This window comes from Cucurbita maxima, unplaced genomic scaffold (assembly GCF_002738345.1).
Source record: "Cucurbita maxima cultivar Rimu unplaced genomic scaffold, Cmax_1.0 Cma_Scf00027, whole genome shotgun sequence".
Classification (NCBI taxonomy): Eukaryota; Viridiplantae; Streptophyta; class Magnoliopsida; order Cucurbitales; family Cucurbitaceae; genus Cucurbita; species Cucurbita maxima.
The window spans coordinates 3,084,135-3,100,476 of record NW_019272043.1 but is presented as its reverse complement, the minus strand read 5'-3'; the positions used below and the strand labels follow the sequence as shown (position 1 = coordinate 3,100,476).

Here is a 16,342-nt window from a genome sequence, read left to right as displayed (position 1 = left end):
TTAAAAAAAAAAAAAAAAAAAAAAAAAAAGAATTAAGGACGAGCAGGTCAAGATCGAGTTGTATGCAATTATCTCGTAAAATATTAATATTTTTTATTAATGGATTGATAAAAAGATTGAATCATTTGTAACCGTTACAAAGTCAGTCGTATTTTCAGTGTTATTAAAATAATATGCTTAATCTTATTCGTAAGCTATAGACTCTTTGAGATCCTATATTAGTTGGAGAGGGGAACGAAACATTCTTTATAATAGTGTGGAAACCTCTCCCTAGTTTACGCGTTTTAAACCCTGAGACTGACAACGACACATAACAAACCAAAGCGGATAATATTTGTTACTGGTGGGCTTGAGTTTGTTACATTATACGTGTCTAATAAAGCGTAAACCCAATTAAAGATATTATAGCATCAATTCTCTGCTTTGTTTCGTTCTTCTATCAAACCAATGTGGGTTGTTAATGTTCTCGCAGGCACACCACTTGGTGTCTGGCTTTGATATCATTTGTAACAACCCAAGTCAACCGCTAGCAGATATTGTCTCCATTATATATCGTCGTCAGTCTCACAGTTTTAAAACACGTCTACTAGGGAGAGGTTTCCACACCGAAAAATGTTTCATTCCCTTCTCTAATCGATATCGGATCTTACCTACTAAAAAAAAGTCGGAGCATCGTGTGTGTATATGTACATATATAATAAATTTAGTCAAAGTCAAAATTTTAGACCAAAGGGAGGGTGGAGGTTGCAAGCCCGCCAGCAATGGTTAATGAAAATGAGTTGTAAAAAGCTATGTATTATTAAAATGGTTAATGAAAATGCTTAGTTACCTAAGTCCTCCATTAAACTAATTAATTACACGTCAACAAATGTTTACGATGCCCACTGCTAGTCGATATTGTCCTCTTTAGCTTTTACTCTCGGGTTTTCCCTAAAAGTTTTTAAAACGCATCTATTAGGAAGAGGTTTCCACACCCTTATAAAGAATGTTTCGTTCCCCTTTTCGACTGCATCTGGGATCTCACAATCTACCCCATTTTGGGTCCAGCATCTGGGATCTCACAATCTACCCCATTTTGGGTCCAGCATCCTCGATTGGCATTCATCCCCTCTCCAAACGATATGGAATCTCACACTATCATTTTACAAGATTCAATTCATTCATGTCTGTATAAGGGAACATGCTTCTTTGTGTTACTTATATGTATATGATATATACTTGTATTGAAATGCAAGGGTACGACAGACGATGCATCATCCAACACATCAAGAAAAGTGTGAATATGGTTAGAGATAATAAGGCGACACATGTGTTAAGGGTAAGCTCGAAGAGGGTCGGATAGAGCCAGAACCTCGAAAGTTAAGTTTCGATATAAATTTCAACCGTGAAATCCGTTCTAGATAAACTATTTGAAATAGTTATCTTCATCCTTTTAAAATATATAAAGATTATTCCCAATTCCACCGCATAGAATTTAGGGCTAACAGAGCCGACAGAGGAAAATGGGTCTGTTCTTGCTCCTTCCAATGGAGTAAAAAAGGTACACAACATTGTTCATATCTGAACCATTCTCTTTATTTTACAACAAATTCAACGTACAAACAAAGCAAGATCGAAAGTGGGTTTGGGAATCATGAATAAACTACCTTTACTTTTCCATGCATTGCGATGAACCAAGGCCAATTTCAATGGCCTTAGTGCAGCTTCTGACACACATTAAGCTGTGTTGTTTGACTTAGATTGAGGAATTTTTATATGGGTTGGTTCCAAATCGTCAAACTGGTGGACTCTGTCTTTGTTTGTGGCTGGTAATCTGCTTTTTTCCCCCTTATTCTTTGAATTCTTTTTGATAATGGATATCACTTTTGAAATAGTGGCCGGCAATCTAGTGATGAATCAAAAGGGGGGACATATTATGTTTACGTGATTATGATGAATTTGGGGGATGCCATTTTGATCCGAATGGATATCTAAAGTCAACCATGGAGAAATTTAATCATAATGCATAATCCATAGAACTTCGCATTTTAATCGTGTGATTCTTGATGATATTCTCACCATAGTTCTATCCCAACTCTCCTTGCTTTCAGATCATCACCATAGATATGGCTTTGCATCTTCAAGTTGCTTATTGTTCTTGTATCCTTATTGGTTTACTCTTTATAATGGTAAGTCTTGTAGATTTTCAATCCTTACTACAATTTGGAAATGGTTCTGTTTGTTTGTGTTCTTTGAAACGTTTTATTTGATTTTCTTAACAAATCAAGAACTTAAAACAAGAACAGATTGAACTTTGACAGCTTTAGGACTTGTTCTTTACTTTTCAATTCTATTGCAGGTTGCAGAACAAGGTGCTGCTAGGAAATTAAAAGATGGGTATGAACAAGACAATGAACAGTTTGTGAATCTGAAGATTAATGATCAAATAGATACTCATTTGGAGAATTTGGATCCTTTATTATATGTTTTCTTCTCCTTAAGTGATATCACAGTTGGAAAAAAGTTGCCTATTTACTTCCCTTACTCAAAGCCTTCTGAAACCCCAAAATTATTACCTAAAGAAGAAACTGATTCCATTCCTTTCTCTACATCACAACTTGAATATCTTCTAAATCTCTTCTCTTTTCCAAAGGGCTCTCCCCAAGCCAAAGCTGTTGAGTATACTCTTAAACAGTGTGAGCTTGAATCCATCAAAGGAGAGACCAAATTCTGTGCCAATTCTTTAGAATCATTGCTTGATTTTGCTACACAAATGTTGGGAGGTGATACCCATTTGAAAGTTTTGACAACCACTCGTCTCTCCAACTCTACTATTCTCCTTCAAAACTATACGATCTTGGAGGAACCCAGAGAAACTTTGGCTCCTAAAATGGTGGCTTGTCATAGCATGCCTTACCCTTATGCTGTTTTTTACTGCCATTGTCAGGAGAGTAAGAACAGGTTGTTTGAGATTTTACTGGGGGATGAAAATGGAGATAGAGTTAAAGCTAGTGCCATTTGCCATATGGATACCTCTCAGTGGGACAAAGATCATGCCTCTTTTAAGGTTCTGAAAACAAAACCAGGAGCTTCTCATGTCTGCCATTTTGTTTCTACTGATAGTCTGGTTTGGTTAGCTGCCTAAACCTATAGATAGTTTACTGGCTGTTTGTAAGTGCTATTGTGTTGTACGTGAAGATTGCTCTATGAATTGTTTTGGTGTGCTGGTGTATTCACGATATTTACATCTCTTAGGTATTATGAACATGGATAGGCTGCTATACGTCTATTCTTTTACCATTCATGTTTTATATTGATAATGAATCGATCGTTTGAATAGTGAGTGATGGTCTTCCAAAGTAGTTTGATTGTGATTAAATGGGGTGACATAAAGGTAAATGTCCGAAAATAGATTCAGTGTGATTGTAAGATTACACGTAGATTGGGAAGAGGATGGTAGGCTTTTAATCTTTACCCCATAGAAACCTAAAATATGAGAAATTGAAATAAGTAACTTACTTCCGAGCATAAAAATGTTTAGAGTAAAAACAAGATTAAAAAAATAACTCCAAATTTCAAACCCTCTTAATAATCATTTGAAGTTCCTAATAAAACAATTTCAGCATTAACCTAACATTCTCTTGCACCGTGATTTCAACATGAATCCGACATTCTTGTACAACATGATCATGTTATCGATTTGTTTTGAAGTGCTTCCAAGAACGAAAGTTATTTTCAATATTTTCAAGCTTGATTTTCATGCACTCTTCTTAGTATGTTAGGTGATGCACCATCCTCCTCAATTGTATTATGGTACTTGGCTGTCTCAGTCCACATGATTGAATGGGTGAGACGTTGTAAGTGAGGGTCATAACTTATTGTTTTCTTTGTACAGTTTCAGCACAGGCAAGCATTTGGACCTAATCAATACATATTCCCTAAAATCGGACAAATTTCTCATGAAATTATCCAACATATCTCCTAATAAAGGGATCGCATTATCTCCTAATAAAGAGATCATGTTCACTTTCTTACATTGACCTCAGCTACAAACCCTAGAAGTCTCTAAATGGTGAGCCAAATTTCATTGCAAAGGGAGCTATGATTCCCACCCACTCCATAGACTTGTTAGTGCTTACGAGTGTTCATACAAGGAGTTTACCAAATATGATCACAAATATTTTGAAGTGAATCTATTTGTAGGCGATCAACATTCAACATAATGGATCTTTGTACTGATTGTATGCTTTTTAATAGTGAGTTTTTTCATTGAAGTTTAAAAAAAAAAAAAAAAAAAAAAAATTGCAGTTCATAATGTGGGACTTAAAACCTTGTAATATTCTCGATTATATATATACCGAAGATATGGTTTTTTTTTGTCAATTTTTTAAGGTAGAAATAGTCTTTACAAGCTTAATTTTCAGAGACCAAAAATAAAAAATCGAATAGTTATTTATGACAATATATTTAATAGACAGAAACAGTGTAGATAGTAAGGTATTATGCAGTTCAAAGTAGTCTTATTTAAAAAGACAATCTTAAATCTGACCGTAGCTTTCAAACATGATTTCAGTATACTCTAATCATGTTCAGGCCCTAGCCAAGGTGACAGTCCAAGAAGACAATTTGAAGAACAGGAATTTTGACAAGAATGGCATTAAATATCGACTTGGCTGCAAATAAATCATTGTGTTCTCAAACAACAGCTCATGTGCATTGATTCGGAGGATTTGAGAGTTTACCAGTGAAAAGATGCACGTGCCTGAAAATTTGATTGTTCTGTATCAAAGCATGGATGAGCCCCATTCAGAAGTTAAGTTCTGCATAATCAAAGCACTGTATAGTGCACATATAGCTGATGAATGATCAGAGTTCGCCAAATCCAAACTCAGTATTCTGTTTCGAGCACACCGTCGATAAGCCCAAACTCCAAAGCCTACAAGAGAAGGCAAATTTTTTTTGAAGTTTCAGTATTCTGTTTCTTATCTTTGTTGCAGTAGTTCACAGGAGTTCGAGTCATGTATCGGATATTCCAATGTCGAGGAAGAGATTTTATCATACAGTATGATCCCGAAAAAAGTTATTTTTAATTAACTTACTCCCTACATCATTATTATCCTTTCTCATTTTTGAGACAGATGGAAAAAAAAAAAAAAAAAAAATTAACTTCAATCCATTCACTAAACACTGCACATTGTTACCTCAGAAACAGACAAAAACCGATCCCTCTCCGTGTATTGTTGTACTTTCTCTAATGGTTGGCCAGTAAATGCAGCATACATCATGTCAACTTTCTGTAACAATAAATCCAGGGAACAATGAAATGATCAAATGATTAATGAATAATGAAACCAAATACTGCACCAAATCTGACTGCAAAGTGCAAAGATCACAGTGAAAGGAAGCTCACAAACACAGCAATGCAGTAGCTTTTAGTTATAAAAGTTTCGCACTGTTCCATTTCTTGACATCTATGAATGTCATGAGACAACCATCAAAACCTACGATATTTGGTTTTAAAGCAACGGGTAAAATCAATATATCTTAAGTAGGCGACCACACTAAAATTTTGAACTCATTTTCCTAAGCTCCATTTTTGGGTTGGCCAAAGACTGCAACTCAATCAACTTTTGTTGGAGAGGACTCGACCTTTCTAATATGCTTAAATATAAATAAAATAATCCCTTCAAATTTCATGAATTATATTTTCGTCTACATAGTTTCAATTTCTACCTCCTAAAGATGATGAAGATAGCTACATTTGCAATTGTCACATCCTTCTCAAACGGCAGACCAGATAATTTTGTAAATATTATGACTCAGCAATTACACCTATGGTGAATCTACTGGCTCACCACCTACTTGCACAGTAGTGTTCGGTTTAGCATCAGTTAAAAGCTCCATATATGGTAAAACGATTTCTCATTAGTTCTAAGTTATAATAATTTTTAGTTTTAGATTCTTGTTGCAACGGGCAAGAACATAATGAACCAAAGGCTCGGCAAGCATTATCCAAGGCAATGTCAAATCCAATGGTCAGTGTTTATTTCCCAAGTAAGAAAGAGATACTAACATGGCGTGATTGAACTGCTTCATTGACTTGGCGTCTAACATCTTCCACATGACCCTGCACTCATCCAAAAACATCTCATTATTACTGAACGTTGGTTACTTCATTCTTTCTGGTTCTCACTTGTCACGATGCCAGAAGTAGGAGGAAGAAATATTAGACAAATATATATTGGACCACTTCAAAACTAGACAAAAAGCATAATATTTGCTTAAACTTCAAGGCAGTAAATCACTTGGAATGGGGAATATTATAATGACACAATAGTTCAAGCAGCCATAAAAGTATTGGTCATTAGGGAAAAAGCACAGACACATAGGAACAGCTCAAATCAAGACTCACAACAGATTATTTTGATATTGAGGGACTGCAATATAATATAAAGGATAACATGTATTTTTCTCCGTCACTTTTCCTCTCATGCTCATGTTCTTTTTAATGTAAGCTCAGATTGTAATAAAATTTTAGCCATACCCCACATCCACTTTGTGGCTGATGTATCATAATTCGAGAATTTGGCATAGCATAGCGCATTCCCTTTTCTCCACCTGCAAGGAGAAGAGCCCCTTGGCTTGCAGCAACTCCGAAGCACACTGTGCCAACCTTAGGCTTTATCTGATAGCATGAGTCAATTATCTCTTATGAGAAAAGTATCCTCTTCCTTTCATATTCAAAATATAGATAGATTAATACGAGGTGATGGCTGGTTGCTCTAAACAGAAAACCAAATCAGAACAATGCATTATATGTTTTATATAGCTAATGATAGTTACTATGATCTAATGCAAGACTAAAGCATGAAGCATAGGAGATATTGCTACCCCATAACAGCTCGTTGATTTTGTGAACATTGAAGCATCAGAAAGACCCTCAATATCAAAATAAATAACTGAAAATGTGGATGCAGAAGTAACATAAAAAATAATAATAAGGTTTAAAAGAACTAAACAAAAAAGGTAAGAGAGATGGAGAGAGAGTTTTGCAATCTTACCCAAGACATGCAATCATAAATTGCTAATATTGAGTACGTACTTCCACCAGGGCAATTCAGATATACCTAATAAGGTCAACAACTAGGCTTACAGAAAAATTTAAAACAAAGAATCAAAATCTAGATTAACAGATAGGGGGAAAAAGGGGGGCTTATTTATGTTTTTGCCCACCAGGATATCCGACTCCTCATCAATGGTTGCTAGTGTCACGAGCTGTGATATAACTCGCTGTGCAACGGCAGAGTTGATGGGTTGACCAATAAATATGATACGATTCCTAAATAACACAGAAGAGAGATTCAAAGGCCCTCCTGGTGTCATCACTGCAGGCATAATTGGTGGATTGCCTTTCTTGGCCATTATAGGTCCATAACTGCACAAAAGTGAAAATGCCCATCAGATTAATTCTTTCAGCAGGTTAAAGGAATAAAATTCGAAGGCATAATATCTTGTTAAGGGAAAAGAAAGGTAAAATATAAAGGAATGCTAAACAAAAGATAGTGTTGCATAGAAAAAATTTACATTCATCCCAATTTGAGATATGCAATCCAAATTATATTACCTTTCAAAAAATGGTTATGCCAATAAATAAACATTCGGTAAATGCTAGAAACAAGAAATGGGGAACAATGCAAACCTTGTACTGGTGTGAAGAAAATCTTCGTCAAGGTTTAAAGGTGTCCCAACTGTTTTGCTCGATAATCCTTCAAAAGGGAGAGAGAAGTCCACATAGTCATATTCATAATTCAATGCATCCACATAAGTGCAATTTCGATCATGTACATCAATAAATACAGAAAAGAAAAAAACAAAAATTATCAGAGAATTGATATCGAGTTGTAAACATGGTGAAATGGATATGAGAAAGTAGGAACAACTTAGTTCCTGCAAAAATGAATTCCTCCGCTACAAAATTAGGGCATTCATATCCGCACATACAAAGATTCAGAAACATCAATCGCAGAAAACCGATTACCAATTGTTGAAGAGTCTCCATACGGTCTCGGGATGGCAGAAACTATCGACCTGCGTGAATTTCTACACAAAGGAACCAGAAAAGAGAGGAAAAAACTTAAGAGTTGCAGAGGGGATTAGGCAAATGAAACAGGAATAGAAAATGTATAACCGGCGAGAAAGCTGAGGAACGGATGATGCTCTATTGTGCGAAGAGACAGAGAAACAGAGAGATGCAGTAAAAGCTGAAGCTACTGCCATGGCGAGCAAAGCTTGTGGGAATGTTGCTGCGTTCTCGAGCTTCACTGACTATGAAATTACAAACAATATCGATGAGGCTCCGAAATTATCCTCTCGTTTGGACTATTTTACAGATTTGCACTCGGCCCAACGGCCCGGCCCAGATCTCCTCGGCCCATGACGACAAAAAAAAAATCAAATAGCTTAGGCTTTTTTTTTTTATTATTATTTAAAAAATTAAATGTTAAATTAATAATTAAAATTTCATAAATTTTAAATATAAAAAATTTATATTGGTTACTCATTTAAATATTCAATTTTATTTTATTTTTAATGTTAAAATAGGATTGAGTTAGATGGTAACTCCATTTTTTTGTTTTATTGGTCGAGTTGGACCGGATGAAAAAAATAGTAATTCAAGTTGATTCGTTATAGGATTAGGATAAGAGAACACAATGAAGTGTGACTAAAATCACATGGATCACGAGATGTTGGAAACACGTCTCATATGAAGTTGACCAAGGAACTCGAGCTTTAACCCAGAACACAGATGTTGGGAGCAGGTCTCATATGAGGTCGGCCAAAGAACTCGAACTTTGACCCAATTTCTCTTTTTTCTTTAAATGGGTGGTTTGGGTTCCTTCGTGGTTAACTCGTGTTACTCGGGTTGGATTTTCAACCTCATTTGGTGTTTGAAGTCATGGTTAGACTTCTGACCAAGTGCATAGAGCCGAATTTGGAAGTAATCTTTTTGATTTTTGAGTTCATAGTCAATATATATTTGGAACAAATTCAAATGGGTCACAAAATTGATGGTTTATAAATTTATTAAATTCAAAATTTTAAAATTTAAGAACAAATAAATGGATCGTTAAGCCCTCTCTTCAATCTTCAAGTTCGCCTTCGTATCGAGCAGGTGGCCGGCAGATCGATTGAAGATTTGCAGTTGATCGGAGCAGAAGATTTGCGGTTTGCCTCGCCCCCTTTTCTCTTTCGGTGTTACTATCATTTCTTTATCTTTCTCCTTAACTTCGAACAGACCCAATAAGGGAGGAGGAGCCCTAGACGCTTTTCAAATTCGATATTCGTGGATTATTCTCTTTTTCGTTGATTCTGGTCTTGTTCTTCTCTTGTTCTTGCTTAATTTTATCCTCTTCCTTCGCTTCAGCATCATCAGTTTCTCCATTCAGCCAATTTGCCACCCCCGATCTAAAAAAAGACGGTGCGATGGCCCGAATGATCCTCTTTGCAAAGATGCCAATCAGAACTGTATACTGTACAATTCTGTAGCCTGAACAGGTCTCTCCCCTCATTAACATAAGATTTTGTGTCACTGCTGTTTTATAGTTAATCGTTCTGTTTTCTTTCTGGGTGTTCAAGGGTTTCATCTTATGAACAAATTGTTGGTGTTCTGCGTTGTTTAACTCATTTTCCATTTTTGTCCTTGAATCTCTGTATGTTTTGCTACTAGAAATCAGCTAAGCTTAGAAATCACTGGTTCAGTAAGCTTTCCCCTGTAGCTGTTTGGTAATTAAGTTTCTTGAACTGTTTGACAGAATTAACGGCATTTTTTGTTAAATTCTTCGCGAACTGTATACTGTGTTTTGTTTGTCTTGTCGTAGTTCGTTGCATGGACAATAGTTTTCTGGGAAGTAGTCCTTGTTGCATTCGTCGTCACAATTGACGATTTTTTGTTTCCTTTTGGAAATACCATCTTAATTTACCAGTTTTCGTCCTCAGTGTTCATTTTTCATAAACCATTTAACAAAATATTTGAATTTGTTTCAAATCTACCCCCAAGTTTATTACAAATGACTTCAAGCACTTGTCTACTACAGATATCGTTTATTCCTAAAAATGGATAAAATGATGCCTACTTTAGTTTTTGTTTTTAGGAGTTCAAATTGTCTCAAATTGGCTAGTAAAAAGGAAGATTTGTAGTGTATTAGTAAATTCAATTATCTTCATTGGTAAGAGACTTTTTGAGTGGATCAAAAGCTGAGTAGACAATATCGTACAATCGGAAATATGCTAGCTTAATTGAAAGTTCGAAATCTAGCTTGCATTTTTGTGCATTTTGGACTCGAAATGTTTACTTTTTGGCTATAGGTATTCTGAATCAAAAGCTGAGTGTGGATAATATCATACTATTGGGAATTATGCTAGCTTAATTGAAAGTTAGAAATCTAGCTTATGTTTTTGTGCATTTTGGACTCGAAATGCTTCCTTTTTGGCTATCATATGTATAGGTATTTTGAATCAAAATGGTGAGTGGACACTATCATACAACTATGAATACGCTAGCTTAACTGAAAGTTCAAAATCTAGCTTGCATTCTTGTGCATTTTTTTACTCGAAATTCTTACTTTTTGGCTATCATTTGTATAGGTATTCCGAATCAAAAGCTGAGTCGACAATATCATACAACTGTGAATATGCTAGCTTAACTAAAAGTTCGTAATCTAGCTTGCATTCTTGTGCATTTTGGACTCGAAATGCTTACTTTTTGGCTATCATATGGATAGGTATTTTGAATTAAAAGCTGAGTGGACACTATCATGCAACTATGAATATGCTAGCTTAACTAAAAGTTCAAAATCTAGCTTGCATTCTTGTGCATTTTGGACTCGAAATGCTTACTTTTTGGCTATCAAATGTGTAGGCATTCTGAATCCAAAGCTGAGTAGACAGTTATTAACTAAAAGTTCAAAATCTAGCTTGCTTTCTTGTGCATTTTGTTCAAAATCTAGCTTGCATTCTTGTGCATTTTGGACTCGAAACACTTACTTTTTGGCTATCATACATCATATGTATAGGTATTCTGATATGGACAGCCTAGTGGACTCTTTAAATAACGCATATCAGGAGTTTGTTGCTGGAGCAGCTAGCGTCCTTGAAGCAAATGAAACCTCTGGGGCCCAGAAGACAGCAGCAACAGATGCTGCTCTTGAGAATTTTAAACAGAAATGGGAGCTATTCATGGTTGCTTGTGATCAAGCAGAGGAGTTTGTGGAGTCTGTGAAGCAAAGGATAGGATCAGAGTGCCTGATTGATGAGGCGACTGGTTCCCTGTCCAGCAAGTCTGGGCAGGCGGTCGCCGCCGCCACGACGACTGGCCTTCCTTCAATCAGTGCCATTCGGCTCGAACAGATGAGCAAAGCTGTGAGATGGCTTGTGATTGAGTTGCAGCATGGCTCCGGAGCTCCTGCTTCTGCTTCTGCTTCTGCTTCAGCCCACTCCCACTCTTCCGCTCCTTTTGATGCTCGATTTAGCGAGGATACAACCCAATAGGTACCTATCTTATAAAAACAGCTTGATATGGACCCGAGTCTGAGATTGTCATACCACTCGTAGGCTATAACATAACAAGTATTTTGTGTTTTTCATGTTCTTTATTACCTTCTCCCACGATCTTTTGTAAGACAGCTGAGAGCTTAGAGATTACATTCATCATTGCTGCCCTAGACATTGAAAATATATTCAATGATGAAAGTTTTCTCAAGCCTCGATTTGATATCTCGTTAGTTTGAACGAATTTGTCGGTAAAGCAGCTTTTCGTTCTCCTAACCCTATTTATGAGAATCTGATTATTCAAGTTTCCATATGATCGTTCGAAAAATGTTCGGTAATTGGTAGCGTGAGCTATGCTCAAATAGTTAGGGCATATACATTCGAAACTACTTAAAGAAGAATCATTTATTCGTGTTTTCATTTAACAATTTGATGATTCTTCAATACTTTATTATAATTTTGTTTTGTAATCAGAATTACCTAATATAAATATTATATATTATTGCATTAAGTAGTCTTTAAATTTTAAATTCATTTAACTATGAAATGAATACATGGAAACCAATCTAAAAATTAAAATATTCTACCATAGGTTTAATTCAAGTATTAATATTTAATACATTATTTTTTTTTTTTTTTACTTTACCATATTTAAAAAAGTTAAGTTGTTCGTAACTGATCTATCTTCATGGTTGAAATGCATCAATTTTTTATTTATTTATTGCATATTTTGTTTGATTTTTGCGAAATCTCAAAAATCATCTATTCTTTGATTGTCCCTTTTAGTTGAACCGTTAGTGGTAGTGTTCTAGTTTTGGAAACCTCTAACCATTAAATTTCTTCTAGGTCCACTGAGTCAGCACGAGTACGGGAAGCATCGATGACATCGTGTGTAGAGGCTAGTTTGGTGTGCTTCCATATGCCATATTTAGAGGGAACAAAATTTTCGACTACTTGAACTCACCAATATGTTCACTACATCATTTAAGTCGATGTTGCTCCATACGCTCCTCTAACTATGCTGGGTTTTCTTGATCAGATAGCTATTTGGGTCTTAATTTCTCTAGCTAGACTCAAATTTTTATCTTTACTAGATAATAATCTTATAAAAATTTAATTTTTTTTTGCAATAATGTTATGAATTTAGGAGATGGATGGATCAAATTATTTGAAAAAAGAAAAAAAGAAAAAGAAAAAGAAAAAAAAAAAAAGGAATTTTCACAAAAACATGAGGCCTAACGGTCCCGCTGACTCGGTAACGGTTGACAGAAATTAGAAAATAACGTGCGAAAGAGTGGAACCACAAGGGCGCGAAACTCACTCTCTTCTCCGCAACGTAACTCTCAACGAACACAATCCAATCAAGAACAAGATTCAACCCCGTTTCTTAACCAATAATATGATGCTACCGACCACTTCCATTTGATTCGTGATTTCTTCCCCCATGGAAGCATTGTTCGAGCTCTGCGATTTGATTGCTGAAAACCCCACTGCTTTCTACGAGAAGCTTTCATGGATTTGCAGTCGTTGCCCTCCGCCGGACGCCCTTCTCGCCGAATCTCCTCGGGTTTCTCGCTCCCAGCTCAATGCCATACTTGCCATCGCTCGATTTCTCTCCAAATGTGCGGATTGTTTCGAGATCCGTCCCAAGGCCGTCGTTCTAGAGTTTATTCGGTCTATATCTTCGTCTTTTCATCCGTCCTTCTGGCCGCAGACTTACGGAAATGATTCCATCACTTTGTTTTACACCGAGTTTTTGAGGTATGTGTCTAGAGCAGCCGAAATAACGCCGGATTTTTCTGCTGAGGTCGCTGTGTATACTGGTGAGGTTGTTGCGTCTGCTATCAGTTCGAGTTCCGGGGATTCGAGTATTTCTAGGTCATTTTTGATGGTGTTGTCGAAACATTTCTTACCTGTTTTACCTTCTGATGCTAATAAAATAGTCGATATGGTGATTGAACGGTTTTTGTTGACGGGTTCTTGTGCACCGAGGGAACATATGCAGGGGAACTCTGATTCTTCCGCATTTCATTCCATTGAAGGATCAAGTCCTGGAAATGGTGGCGAGGATAACATTTCGTCGTGGAAGAGTTCAGCGACTTCCTATGGCAGTGGGGTTCTGTGGAAGAGTAGTGCCGATCAATTGGGTTCAATGTTCGGGTTCAATGACGGCGGTGGAGGAGGAGAAGTCTTGCTTAAGCAACAGGTTGCAATCTTCGAGGAAGAGTCTTTGGAATGTGTAGAGAAGCAAGCAATTGCATTCGAGTTGTTAGCACACATTTTGGATAAAGCCCGTATTGATTCTTCGCTTTGGGATCAGGCGAGATCGATTGCGAAGAAGCAGCTCCAGTCCCTTTTAATTTTTGTAAAGGTAAGCTGTTAATGATATCAACAATGGTTATTCATCATCAGGAAAAGAACTCTGAAAAATTCAAGGCGTAATGTTTGTTTCCCTATTGTAAATTCACAGATTAGGAAGCGAGATTGGAACGAACAAGGGTCTGTTTTAAAAGCCAGAATCAACGCCAAACTCTTGGTGTATCAAGCTGCAGCTAAATTGAAACTCAAGAGCCTTGGTTCCCTTGATAATGAAGGAAAAGTGGCTAAGAAGTTGGTCTTCGAGACTTTTGCTTTATTGATGGATGCTGCTGAAGCATGCATTCTCTCGATTTGGCGAAAATTGAGAGTTTGTGAAGAGCTTTTCAGCTGTTTACTTGCAGTGCTTGGCCAAATTGCTGTGGCTTGGAAAGGTCAGCCATTGCGTGTCTTGCTTATCCGGCTTAAACCTCTCGTGTTAACAGTGTGTGCCCAGGTATAATCACTGAAAATGGTTTTAGAACAGCAGAAAAATATGCAATAGATTGCTTTGTTCATTTGCTTTCTACTCTTTGGTGTTACTTTTCTAGACTGATCCCACCGAAAACAGCCAGAATACAATGTTTGAGACTGTCTCCAAAACAATGTGTGAGATAGTTGAATCATGTTGGACCAAGGAGCGAGCTCCCGTTGACACATTCATCATGGGATTGACAGCAAGCATTCGTGGAAGGAATGATTATGAAGAACAGGTTTTCGTTATTTAGAATTTACTCTAGAACCCCATTTAGAATAACTGAAGAATGTCTCTAATGAATAGAGTCTGAACTTGAAATTTCTCTTTCAGGTAAACAAAGAGAGAGAGGTTCCTCCTCTGCAGCTTAATGGCATACGTTTGTTAGCTAATTTGAATGTTGCAGTGAAGAAGCCTGAAATTGTGGATATGATTTTACCACTTTTTATTGAAAGCTTAGAAGAGGGTGATGCTTCAACTCCCTGTGTATTACGACTCCAAGTATGAAACCCTTTATCTTTCAAGAACATATTTAACAAGATTTGGTACGTTTCTTCGCCATTTTATTTTGTTTTTTTACTAAAAAGAACATGCTGAAATGCAGTTTCTGGATGCTGTGTCTCGCATGGCGAGTTTAGGCTTTGAAAAGTCTTATAGAGAAACAGTTGTCCTGATGACAAGAAGTTACTTGAGTAAACTTTCAAATGCTGCATCTCCTCCTCCTGAGGACGGTGGAGGTACTCCAGAGGCAACTACTGAACGTTTAGAGGTGCTTATCTTTGAATCTTACTTAACCAGAAATCCTTACTCCTCTCTGTCAATTGAATGCTCACTTGTTCAACGACATTCCAGACTCTTCCCGCAGGATTTTTTCTTATTGCTAGTGGACTTGCCAATCCTAAATTGCGTTCAGATTACCGCTACCGTTTACTCTCTCTCTGTTCAGATGTAGGACTCGCTGCTGATTCCAGAAATTCCAGGTACACTACATTATAAACATTACCATCTTTGTGTTTTTATCAAAATAAATTATAAATTTGGTTGATTGTGTAGTTAGTTTCTTTGCAAATTCAAGATTAGACCAATTACTTCATACTCTAAACAGACTCTTAACAATTTATAATCGAGTGTTCATAAGTGAAACACAAAAGAGAGAAAATCTAGAGCATTTTAAGTCCACCCCAGCCGGTTTCTCTGGGGACGTATTGAAACGGTGAGCTACTCTTTCTTCCCCACCATTTCATTTAGCTGACTACTCCCCTTCGGCACAGAAGTGGGGCAGACTTTCTCGGCCCTTTGCTTCCTGCTGTAGCTGAAATCTGTTCAGATTTTAGTCCAACCGGCGATGTTGAGCCATCCCTTTTAAAGCTATTTCGAAACTTGTGGTTTTATGTTGCTCTTTTTGGGTTAGCACCTCCAATCCAAAATTCTGCTCTTCCCTCAAAAGCAATATCCACCACAGTGAGCACTGCGGGAAGTGTTGGTACCACTGCCATTCAAGCAGTTAGCGGACCATATATGTGGGATAAGCAGTGGTCAGCTGCTGTTCAGCTTATTTCTCAAGGGACTCCTCCACTCGTAAGTTTATCACTAAATCCTCTTCTGTTCATCTCAATTTATATATTTTCTTTATATAATCTAAATACATTAATCACCATGATTATCCCACGTATGTGTTATCGAGTTTACTGTATTTATAAATATTTTGTGTTAGATTTGTAGTCGAATTGCATGGTAGAAATTGAGAAATTTAATAAATCAACTTTAGAAGTGAATATTGAATAGAGTTAATAATAATTTTATAAAATTTATAATGGTATATATTATTTTAGATTAAATAATAGTATCATATCTTTAATTATTTTACATAAATTTTATATATATTATTACTATTACTAAAATTAAAAAGTAGATAATTATTTTAAATATTTTTATTTTATCCCTTTTTTTTTTTTTTTTTTTTTTTTTTTTTTTTTTTTTTTTTTT

General features: G+C 36.3%; 4 protein-coding genes across 8 annotated transcripts in view; 3 read left to right on the top strand and 1 right to left on the bottom strand.

Annotated features, from left to right (window-relative positions):
* Window positions 1–1,470: 1,470 nt before the first annotated feature.
* LOC111499936 (BURP domain-containing protein BNM2A-like) lies at window positions 1,471–3,220 on the top strand. 2 transcript variants are annotated; one of them, XM_023151666.1, is made up of 4 exons: window positions 1,488–1,540; window positions 1,740–1,808; window positions 2,091–2,168; window positions 2,339–3,220. In XM_023151666.1, exons 3-4 carry the CDS (start codon window positions 2,106–2,108, stop codon window positions 3,122–3,124), a joined length of 849 nt encoding a protein of 282 aa, XP_023007434.1. In that variant the 5' UTR covers window positions 1,488–1,540; window positions 1,740–1,808; window positions 2,091–2,105; the 3' UTR covers window positions 3,125–3,220. The 2 variants fall into 2 exon arrangements, with proteins under 2 accessions (XP_023007433.1, XP_023007434.1); XM_023151665.1 differs by lacking the exon at window positions 1,740–1,808 and having other exon boundaries at window positions 1,471–1,540.
* A 1,233-nt stretch (window positions 3,221–4,453) lies between these two features.
* On the bottom strand, window positions 4,454–8,327 carry LOC111499710 (ATP-dependent Clp protease proteolytic subunit 6, chloroplastic). Its single transcript, XM_023151344.1, has 9 exons — window positions 8,168–8,327; window positions 8,018–8,079; window positions 7,679–7,745; window positions 7,213–7,414; window positions 7,041–7,106; window positions 6,524–6,664; window positions 6,053–6,106; window positions 5,181–5,273; window positions 4,454–4,915 (listed from the first exon to the last, which is right to left on the bottom strand). Exons 1-9 carry the CDS (start codon window positions 8,254–8,256, stop codon window positions 4,868–4,870), a joined length of 822 nt encoding a protein of 273 aa, XP_023007112.1. The 5' UTR covers window positions 8,257–8,327; the 3' UTR covers window positions 4,454–4,867.
* Window positions 8,328–9,064: 737 nt separating this feature from the next.
* On the top strand, window positions 9,065–11,802 carry LOC111499818 (mediator of RNA polymerase II transcription subunit 32-like). 3 transcript variants are annotated; one of them, XM_023151506.1, is made up of 3 exons: window positions 9,065–9,204; window positions 9,404–9,534; window positions 11,052–11,802. In XM_023151506.1, exon 3 carries the CDS (start codon window positions 11,062–11,064, stop codon window positions 11,524–11,526), a length of 465 nt encoding a protein of 154 aa, XP_023007274.1. In that variant the 5' UTR covers window positions 9,065–9,204; window positions 9,404–9,534; window positions 11,052–11,061; the 3' UTR covers window positions 11,527–11,802. The 3 variants fall into 3 exon arrangements, with proteins under 3 accessions (XP_023007274.1, XP_023007276.1, XP_023007275.1); XM_023151507.1 differs by having other exon boundaries at window positions 9,090–9,231; XM_023151508.1 differs by lacking the exon at window positions 9,404–9,534 and having other exon boundaries at window positions 9,086–9,204.
* A 1,070-nt stretch (window positions 11,803–12,872) lies between these two features.
* LOC111499868 (phosphatidylinositol 4-kinase alpha 1-like) overlaps window positions 12,873–16,342 on the top strand; it is a 16,814-nt gene continuing 13,344 nt past the window's right edge. Inside the window, exons 1-7 of one of the 2 annotated variants that reach the window (XM_023151578.1) lie at window positions 12,873–13,897; window positions 13,997–14,338; window positions 14,433–14,594; window positions 14,690–14,857; window positions 14,961–15,125; window positions 15,209–15,336; window positions 15,631–15,934. In XM_023151578.1, the coding sequence (XP_023007346.1) occupies window positions 12,971–13,897; window positions 13,997–14,338; window positions 14,433–14,594; window positions 14,690–14,857; window positions 14,961–15,125; window positions 15,209–15,336; window positions 15,631–15,934 (2,196 nt within the window). In that variant the 5' untranslated portion in view covers window positions 12,873–12,970. Of the gene's footprint in view, window positions 13,898–13,996; window positions 14,339–14,432; window positions 14,595–14,689; window positions 14,858–14,960; window positions 15,126–15,208; window positions 15,337–15,627; window positions 15,935–16,342 lie in introns of both variants that reach the window. The other variant, XM_023151577.1, reaches the window with a different exon arrangement.

What these genes read in the sequence shown, in the direction of transcription:
- LOC111499936 (XM_023151665.1), top strand. Translation starts at nt 2,106, where the DNA reads ATGGCTTTGCATCTTCAAGTTGCTTATTGTTCTTGTATCCTTATTGGT. An exon ending in TTGGTTTACTCTTTATAATG is followed by an intron (nt 2,169 to 2,338) that starts GTAAGTCTTGTA and finishes ATTCTATTGCAG; the next exon opens with GTTGCAGAACAAGGTGCTGC.
- LOC111499710 (XM_023151344.1), bottom strand. Translation starts at nt 8,256, where the DNA reads ATGGCAGTAGCTTCAGCTTTTACTGCATCTCTCTGTTTCTCTGTCTCT. An exon ending in TGGAGACTCTTCAACAATTG is followed by an intron (nt 7,746 to 8,017) that starts GTAATCGGTTTT and finishes TCCCTTTTGAAG; the next exon opens with GATTATCGAGCAAAACAGTT. An exon ending in GGTTTTTGTCTGTTTCTGAG is followed by an intron (nt 4,916 to 5,180) that starts GTAACAATGTGC and finishes CTTCTCTTGTAG; the next exon opens with GCTTTGGAGTTTGGGCTTAT.
- LOC111499818 (XM_023151506.1), top strand. Translation starts at nt 11,062, where the DNA reads ATGGACAGCCTAGTGGACTCTTTAAATAACGCATATCAGGAGTTTGTT.